Source organism: Benincasa hispida, chromosome 7, assembly GCF_009727055.1.
Source record: "Benincasa hispida cultivar B227 chromosome 7, ASM972705v1, whole genome shotgun sequence".
NCBI classification, from domain to species: Eukaryota; Viridiplantae; Streptophyta; class Magnoliopsida; order Cucurbitales; family Cucurbitaceae; genus Benincasa; species Benincasa hispida.
Window position 1 is genome coordinate 23305520 of NC_052355.1, and position 9888 is coordinate 23315407.

The following is a 9888-nucleotide window of genomic DNA, read 5'->3' on the forward strand; positions in this document are numbered from 1 at the left end:
TCAACACTCCCCCTCAAATTGGTGCATAAATGTCGATAAGACCTAACTTGCTGAGACAATAGTCAAATTTTGGTCTAAGCAGCCCCTTGGTGAGAACATCTGCCACTTGTTGATTAGACAGAATATAGGGAATACAAATGCTCCCATTATCCAGTCTTTCTTTAATGAAGTGTCAGTCGATCTCTACATGTTTGGTTCTGTCATGCTGAATTGGGTTGTTCGCAATGTTTATTGCAGCTTTATTATCACAGAACAACTTCATTGGAAGCTCCCTGTCTTGGTAAAGATCAGTCAACACCTTATTTAACCAAATTTCTTCACATATTCCCAAATTCATTGCCCTGTACTCAGCTTCAGCACTACTCCTCGCCACTACTCCCTGTTTCTTACTTCACCAAGTGACAAGGTTACCCCAGACAAAGGTACAATATCCAGAAGTTGACTTTCTATCAATAACAGAGCCTGCCCAATCAGAATCTGTATAGGCTTCAATCGTTCTTTTCCTAGATTTTTTAAACATTAAGCCCTTACCAGGGGTTCCCTTCAAATATCGAAGGATACAATCAACTACATGCATATGTTCCTCATACGGAGCTTGTATAAACTGGCTCACAATGCTTACTGCATATGAAATGTCTGGTCTGGTATGGGATAGGTAGATCAACTTTTCAACCAACCTCTGGTACCTGCCCTTGCTCACAGGAACCCCGTTATTTGTAACACCAAGTTTTGCATTATACTCCACAGGTGTGTCAACAGGTTTACAGCCAGTCATGTCTGTCTCTTTGAGTAAATCAAGTGTATATTTTCTTTGCGATACTGAAATACCTTCTCTCAAGCTACCTTCATTCCCAGGAAGTATCTCAGCTTACCAAGGTCTTTAATTTCAAATTCTTTGGCCATTCTCATTTTAAGCCTCATAATTTCACTCTCATCATCACCGGACAAAACAATATCATCAACATATACTATGAGAACAACAACCTTCCCAGAATCAGATCGTTTCGTAAATAGTGTATGATCTGAGTGCCCTTGGTTGTAACCTTATGCTTTAACAAACGTAGTAAACCTATCGAACCAAGCCCTTGGGGATTGTTTCAGTCCATATAAGGATTTCTTCAGTCTGCAAACCTTGTGCTTAAACGGACTTTCAAATCTAGAAGGTGGGCTCATATAGACCTCCTCTTCAAGTTCACCATTAAGGAACGCATTTTTAACATCCAATTGATACAGTGGCCAATCTGTGTTAACAACAATTGACAACAACACACGAATAGTATTGAGTTTAGCTATAGGAGAAAATGTTTCAGAATAATCAACTCCGTAAGTCTGGATAAAACCTTTAGTAACAAGTCTGGCCTTATACTGATCAATCGTCCCATCTGATTTGTATTTTACAGTGAAAACCCATTTGCAACCAACTGTCTTGTGTCCTTCTGGTAAAGGCACCTGTTCCCACGTGCCATTTTTCTCAAGCGCCCTCATTTCTTCCATAACAGCCGATTTCCATTCAGAGTTCTCCATGGCTTCACGGATATTGCTTGGAATTATTATGGTGTCCAAGCTAGTGGTAAATGCTTTAAACTCGGAAGACAAGTTACTATACGTCAAGTAGTTGTGCATAGAGTATTTTGCACATGAGCGAGTACCTTTCCTTAATGCTATCGGAAGATCGAGAGAGGCATCATGATTTTCCACTTCTCTCGGTTTCTCAGCATGACTGGTCACTTGTAACTCGAGATTTTTACTAATATCTTCCACTCCTTTGTCAACAACAGGACTTTTCCCTTTATTATTCTCTCTTTCAGCTGTTTCTTCATCTGTCACATATTCGGTATGGCCATTTCGACCTCTTTCATCTTTTTCGTCCCTGCACTTGTCAATTTCCATACATAAATCAACTTCATTAGTTTCAGGAATACACGTACCTGAACCAGATGCCAGTTCTGACTCCTGGACTGGAGCCGACGAATTAACAGGTGGCAATTCTTCCTTTCGATGATTCTTCCTATAGTAGATTATCCAAGGAAGCTGGTTGGTAGAGAGAACATGACAAGCTCTTTTAGAACTAGTGGAAGGGATCAGAGTGGAATCCCCCAAGGGAATAGCATAGGTGGACCAGTTAGGCTCTTTACTTGGACTCTCCCTTTGAAAATGACTAACGGGAAAGAAAGATTCGTCTTCAACAAAGGTAATATCCATGGAGACAAAATATTTTCTAGAGGACGGATGATAGCATTTATATCCACGTTGATGAAGGGGATACCCAACAAAGACATATTTTTTAGCACGAGGGTGAAATTTTGTGCGATTTGGGCCATGAGAATGGACAAAAGCGATACAGCCGAAGACACGAAGGGGTACATCGGAAATCAGACGAGTAGTCGGAAAGGATTCTTTGAAAAGGTCTAAGGGATTATGAAAGTCAAGGACACGAGACGGCATACGGTTGATGAGGTGAGCTACTGTAAGAATGACATCTCCCCATAGGTAGGACGGAAGAGTAGCAGACAACATTAAAGATCGGGCAACTTCCACCAGATGGCGATTTTTACGCTCAGCTACTCCATTTTGTTGAGGAGTATAAGCACACGAACTCTGATGAACAATTCCCTTAGACACAAGAAAGTCATGAATAGAGGAGAACTCTCGTCCATTATCACTCCTCAAAATCCCAATTTTGGCATGGAACTAGGTTTCAATCATAGTATAAAATTGTTAAAGGTAGACGACACCTCTGACTTATCGGCTAGTAAGAACACCCAAGTAAGACGTGTATGGTCGTCTATGAAGGTGGGAACCAACATTTACCTGTAGAGGTAGTGGTTGGTGATGGTCCCCAGACATCACTATGAATAAGGGAGAAAGGACTAGATGGCTTATATGGTTGAGAACGAAACAAAATACGACTTTGTTTGGCACAAATGCAGATATCACAAGTTAAAGATGTTATATCAATATGGCGAAACAAGTGTGTAAATAAATATTTCATATACTGAAAGTTCGGATGGCCTAAACTGTAATGCCATAACATAAAGTCATTTTCAGAAGTAGAAAACTTTAAAGACATAAAACCAGCGGTGTGATCCTCCCTAGAAGAAGTCTCGTCAGAAAGAAAGTAGAGCCCCCTATCATGCCGGGAAGTGCCAATCGTCATCCCCGACTTCTAATCCTGAAACACAACAGAATCTGGTGAGAAAATAGCTTTACAGTTCAGATCTCTTGTAATTTTACTGACCAATAAAAGATTATATGATATTTGTGGCACATGAAGAGTATCACGTAAAATAAAACCATCAAGAGGAAAAGTATTCCCTTTTCCTGCAACTGAGGCAAAAGACCTATCTACAATTCTGATACGTTCATTCCCCGCACTCGAACAGTAAGTAACAAATAATTCTGAAGAACTAGTGAGATGATCTGTGGTCCCTGAATCTACGATTCAGGGTTTCTTGCCATTAATGCTAACAAGACCAAGAGCTGAGAATGTACCTGATTGAGAAATGGCACTTACTTCGACGACATTCACATTGGTCTTACCATGGGCTAATGACTGATGCTGTGAATTTTCAGTAACTAGATCACTTACAGAAGTACGTCCGGAGTTTGATCTGTCATGGGACTGTCGTTTCATATTGTTTGGGGGCCTGCCGTGCAGCTTCCAACATTGGTCCTTCGTATGCCACGGCTTTTTACAGTGCTCACAGANACTGTCGTTTCTTACTGTTCGGGGGCCTGCCGTGCAGCTTCCAACATTGGTCCTTCGTATGCCACGACTTCTTACAGTGCTCACAGATAGGTATGGGCTTTTTGTCACTGTCGGAATTGGACGCCTTTGAGACAAAGGCTGATGCATCAACAGAGGCTATCACCGAACTATTCATAGCCTGTGATCGATCTTCTTCTAGACGAATCTCGGAACATACCTCTCGGAGAGACGGAATAGGTCGTTGTCTCAATAAGCGACTTCGAACACTATCATATTTTGGGTTTAATCCGACCAAAAACACATAAACCTGATCTGCCTCTTCAAACTTCAAATACTGTGCCCCATCTTGTGTGCAGTTCCAGATAATCTCCTGGCACAAATCCATTTCTTGCCAAAAAACTAACAGCTTATTGAAGTAGGACCTAACAGTCATGTTTCCTTGCTTGCATTCATGGACTTGTTTATGTAAAGTGTACAACCGGGATGCGTTTTGTCGTTGTGAGTACAAGTCCCTGGTTGCCTCCCAGATATCACTTACAGTTACTGTATATAGAAGAGGCCGGCCAATCTGGGGCTCCATACTGTTGATAAGAATAGACTGTAGCAAAGAGTCCTCCCCTTTCTAGATTCTCTTGAGGATCACCTGGGATGGGTTGCGAAATTTCTCCTGTCAGATATCTGAATTTGTGCCTACCTTCTAGAGCCATTCGAATTGATTGGGACCATGAGAAGTAATTCTCCCCATTCAGTTTTTCGCCAACCAGAACTATTGCCAAGCATTGAACCAGTTAAGTAATTTCTATTGGGAAAAATAGATAACGAGTTTACTGGATTCTCTGGACCAGTAGGCAGTTGGGAAGTTGTGCCAAGAATTGTATCTGAAATCTGCTGATGCAAAGAGGCCAACCGATGTCTCACATCATTGGAGTAATGAACCGAACTACAACCGGCTGAAAACTGAGTCGCCATGGTCTTCGGTGGGGCACTGGTAACCGGCTGAGAGATCGCAGTAGATGAGAAGGCCCCGGTCGGCTGCGCTGCTCAAGATGGTTGCCGGAAAATCTCTCATTCCTCTGGTCAAACGAACCGAGAATAGAATCGGAGAGATTCTGCTCTCCTTGCCGGACGGAATAATTCACCAGGCTTGTCGCGACTCCTTGGGTGTACACCGGCGGCGCGGTCATGTTTCTGAAGGAGGTAGAAGATGAAACCCTAGTCGGTGCTGCTTCATCAATCTAAAAGGGTTCACCAATTTGAGATTTTCGAGGGTTAGAAACCCCATAATCGGCGATCGAAAACTCAGATAGATGAGAAGAAGCGATGGGAAGTTCATCAGTCGCCTTCACATCGAAAACGCCTCTGTCCCTCGACGTTATTGGGTTGTTCCTGATCGGCGACTGTGATCCTGTTGCAACCGGATGGTTTTCTGAAGATTCGGTTGCCTGCAATCGGACGGCGGAGATTAAGTCTAGTAGGGCAGCTTGAAAGCACTCCTTAACCGCAACTCTAATAGCGGTTTGCATATCAAAACTTGAAGATCCACCAGTGGAAGGCGATTATGGATGGTTTTCTTCCACAATGGCATTTCGTCCCTTTGCTCTGATACCATGATGAAAATAATAACAGAGAAAAAACACAAAATTTACGTGAAAACCCTAGACCAGGGAGAAAAACCACAGTACAGATCTTTTCGTTTATTATTATAAACTAATATACTGAACACATGAGAACAAAGTGAATAAATAGACTTGTAGAGAACCCTAGGGCTAGAGGCAATTACAAAAATACCCCTATAGTAAAAACCCTATTTTTAACAAAAAATTTCAATTTTAAAATCAAAATGGATTTTATAAAATCATTTTTGATTTTATGATAAAATTGGAAATTTAGAAAAAAACAACATTAAAATGGAAAATGTTGTTTTCCATTATCCATCACGTAAATAGCTCACACAAATAGAATTCTTTTTGCTTTGTCTGCTCCAAGCATGAGTTGCAACTCATGCAACTCTCTCCTTTGCATGTTGATCTACAATATAGTGAAGAGATTGGAGTGAAATTCAAACATGCAATTTATAGAGAATTTTAGAGAAAAAATGGGTTGAAGAAAAGGTTCTTCAACAAGATTACTGTAGTGAGCATTTCTTCTTCGTCCCTTAATTCAAGCTTGTTTTGAGTCCCACAACTCAATCTGAAGAGGACGTAAAGGAAATTTATATCACTTCAGGATTTGGGATTGTCCAGCACATGTGTTGGTGCAAAATCCTAAAAAGTTGGAACACCGTTCAAAAGTATGCCTATTTGTAGGCTACTCAAAAGAAACAAAAGGTGGTCTCTTTTATGATCCTTAGAAAGATAAAGTAGTTGTATCGACAAATGCAACTTTCCTGGGGGAAGATTATATAAAGAACCATTAATCTCGCAGTAAGCTAGTAATAGAAGAAATGTCCAGAGAAACGACAAATGCAACAACAAGAGTTGTTGATAGAGCAGATCTTTCAATAAGAGTTGTTGATAGAGCAGGTCCATCAACAAGAGTTGTTGATGAAACATATACTTCAAATCCTTCTCAAGAGTTAAAAATGCCTCGTCGTAGTGGAAGGGTTGTGCAACAGCCTGACCAGTACATGGGTTTAACTGAAACTCAACTCATCATACCAGATGATGGTTTAGAGAATCCATTGTCTTTTAACCAAGCAATGAACGATGTGGACAAAGACCCATGAGTTAAAGTCATGGATCTTGAAATGAAATCTATGTATTTCAATTCTGTTTGGGATCTTGTAGATCAACTAGAATGGGTAAAATTCATCGATTGCAAGTGGATCTACAAGAGAAAACGAGACCAAGCTGGTAAAGTATATACCTATAAAGCTAGACTCTTGGCAAAAGGGTTTACCCAAAGAGAAGGAGTAGATTTTGAAGAAACCTTCACTCCAGTTGCCATGATAAAGTCTATTAGAATATTCTTGTCCATAGTCACATTTTATAATTATGAAATATGGCAAATGAATGTCAAGACAACTTTTCTAAATGGCTATCTTAAAGAGAGTATTTATGTCTCAACTAGAAGGGTTTATACAGCAGGATCAAGAGCAAAAAAATTGCAAGCTTAATCGATCCATTTATGGATTAAAACAAGCTTCTAGATCCTGGAATATAAGATTTGACGCTGCGATCAAATCTTATGGCTTTGAACAAAATGTTGACGAACCCTATGTATACAAGAAAATCGTCAATAAAACTATCACTTTTCTGGTGTTGTATGCTGATGATATTCTATTCATTGTGAATGAGGTAGAATATCTAGTTGACGTTAAGAAATGGTTGGCTTCGCAATTCCAAATGAAAGATTTGGGAGAAGCACAATATGTTCTAGGAATCCAAATAGTTCGGAATCGCAAGAACAGAACATTAGCATTATCTCAAGCATCTTATATAGACAAGATGTTGTCTAGGTATAAAATGCAAAATTCCAAGAAAGGATTTTTACCTTTCAGGCATGGAATTCACTTGTCTAAGGAACGGAGTCCTAAGACACCTCAAGAGATTGAGGAGATGAATCGAATTCCAAATGCATCTGCAGTTGAGAGTTTGATGTATGCAATGTTGTGTACTCACCTCAGTATATGCTATGCCATAGGAATTGTCAACAGATTTCAGTTCAATCTTGATCATGAACATTGGATTGCTGTTAAAAATATTCTCAAGTATCTTTGGAGAACGAGAGATTATATGCTCGTGTATGGTGCTAAGGATCTAATCCTTACTGGATACACTGATTCTGACTTTCAGACCGATATTGATTTGAGGAAATCAACTTTGGGGTCAGTATTCACTCTAAACGAATGAGCAATTGTGTGGAGAAGCATCAAATAGAGTTGTATTGCGGACTCCACAATAGAAGCTGAGTATGTAGCTACAAGTGAAGCAGTAGAAGCAGTATGGCTCAAAAAGTTTCTGACAGATCTGGAAATAGTTTCTAATATGCATCTGCCTATCATTCTCTATTCTGACAATAGTGGAGCAGTTGCAAATTCAAAAGAACCACAAAGCCTTAAAAGGGGAAAGCATATCGAGCGGAAGTACCATCTCATCAGGGAGATTTTACATAGAGGAGAAGTAATCGTCACCCAGATTGCTTCCAAAGACAACTTACTGATCCATTTACGAAGGCCCTCTCGGTTAAAGTATTCGAGGGTCACCTAGTAGGACTAGGTCTACGAGTTTTGTATCACTAGGGCAAGTGGGAGAATTTATGGGTATTGTAATGCCCTAGTTTATTATATTTGTATATTTTATTCTCTCCATGTAAACTCAACATTGTGTATATTTGTATATATTGATCCACTGGAGTTTTAGTCCAAGTGGGAGTAGGTTTTATGTCCTAAAATTCACAGTTTGTAGAATGATTAACATTTTCTATAATCAATAAACTTATTATTGATTTCATAAATTGTATGAAAGTCTAAATCCAATAAACTAAGACCCCTGACTATTGTATGAGTACCTGAACTTTATGTGGAGACATAAGAATGGATCAGGTTCAAGTAAAATTAAATAGTCAAAATGATCTATGGTACATGAATGAGGTTGGGTAACTTATTCTTGTAACACCATTGGATACGGCCTACTCTGTAATTGTTACAAAGAGTTGTAAAGTGCTACATACGATGTGATCCTAATTCGTACATGTTATGACATAAGAAGTGGGGGCGTCCTATGCAATGAATTTACATAAGATCAGGACCAAGAAATAAGTCACTCTTACTTTATAACATTGTTTACTGTTTAAGACTTTATAACATTCGTACATGTTATGAATGAACTCTTGTTTATTCGAGATTGCCCTTAGATTTGCATAAGTGAGGGTTGGCTCAACAGCGCCGGCTCAATAAGACTCTCATTTCAGGAGTAAGACCAGATAGATAGCTGAGGACATAGGGTGCAGGACGGAGTTCACGCCTACTCGATTTAGGGATAGAAGAAAGGTTGTTCTCGCAAGTACTGAATCCAGATCTTGAACAAGGGGCGCCACCCTCTCACTGGGTTGAGAGAGTTTGGTTCAGTAATTGGATAAAACCAATTATTAATTAGAGGATCAGTAGGAACTTAAGGAATAAGATATAATCTCGGGGGTAAAACAGATATTTAACTCATTCGTTATTATGAACAACCTGTGAAGGGTCGACTTGCTGATTATGGTTAAATCATGTGAACATAATATATCTAGAGGGGAGTGCAACTATGGGCTTTAGTATAGTGACCCATTAGTTAATGAATGGTGATTAATCTGGTTTAATGAGTTTAGCCAATTAATCTCGGATCGTTGGAGTCCATGATCTGTAGGTCACGAGGTCCCCCTACTAGCTCGTAACGGACTAGCTCTAGAATAACATGATAAGTTAATTTGAAACGTTTAAATTAGAATTAAAGGAATTAGTAATTATATGAGATATAATTACATGTTTAATTTGAGAATTAAACGGAATAGGAAAATCTATATATTTAAATATGATTTAAATATATAAAGATGGATATGTGTTAAAATTAATTTAATATTTGATATTAAATTAATTAAGTTTTATTTAATAATTAATTTATGAAATTAATTAATTTTTTCAGTTTTTAAAATCAAAATAGATTTTATAAAATCATTTTTGATTTTATGATAAAATTGGAAATTTAGAAAAAACAAAACATTAAAATGGAAAATGTTGTTTTCCATTATCCATCACCTAAGTAGCTCACACAAATAGCATTCTCTTTGCCTTGTCTTCTTCAAGCATGAGCTGCAACTCATGCAACTCTCTCCTTTGCATGTTGATCTGCAACATGGTAAAGAGATTGGAGTGAAATTCGGGCATACAGTCTATAGAGAATTTTAGAGAAAATTTGGGTTGAAGATTCTTTCTTCTTAGATCATACTCACCCAACCACATTGATGTCAGAGCTCACTCGCATGTACAGTAATGGAGCAAAAGGAGGATTGTGTTTACTATGGAAAAATTATGTTTCAATCAAAATTAGATCATACTCACCCAACCACATTGATGTCAATCCAATTTGGAATGGAAAAGGATGAAGATTCATTGGATTATAAATGAGATAGAAAATAAGTAAGAACGAGAACGAGAGCTAAAAAATGAAATAGAAAACGAATATGAATGAGAGTAAAAA

At 38.7% G+C, this 9888-nt stretch overlaps 1 protein-coding gene across 1 annotated transcript; it reads right to left on the reverse strand.

Moving 5' to 3' along the window:
* Window positions 1–391: 391 nt before the first annotated feature.
* On the reverse strand, window positions 392–775 carry LOC120081021 (uncharacterized mitochondrial protein AtMg00810-like). Its single transcript, XM_039035702.1, has one exon. It carries the CDS (start codon window positions 773–775, stop codon window positions 392–394), a length of 384 nt encoding a protein of 127 aa, XP_038891630.1.
* Window positions 776–9888: the final 9113 nt, after the last annotated feature.

Coding starts and splice junctions, on each gene's coding strand:
- LOC120081021 (XM_039035702.1), bottom strand. CDS start 775: ATGACTGGCTGTAAACCTGTTGACACACCTGTGGAGTATAATGCAAAA.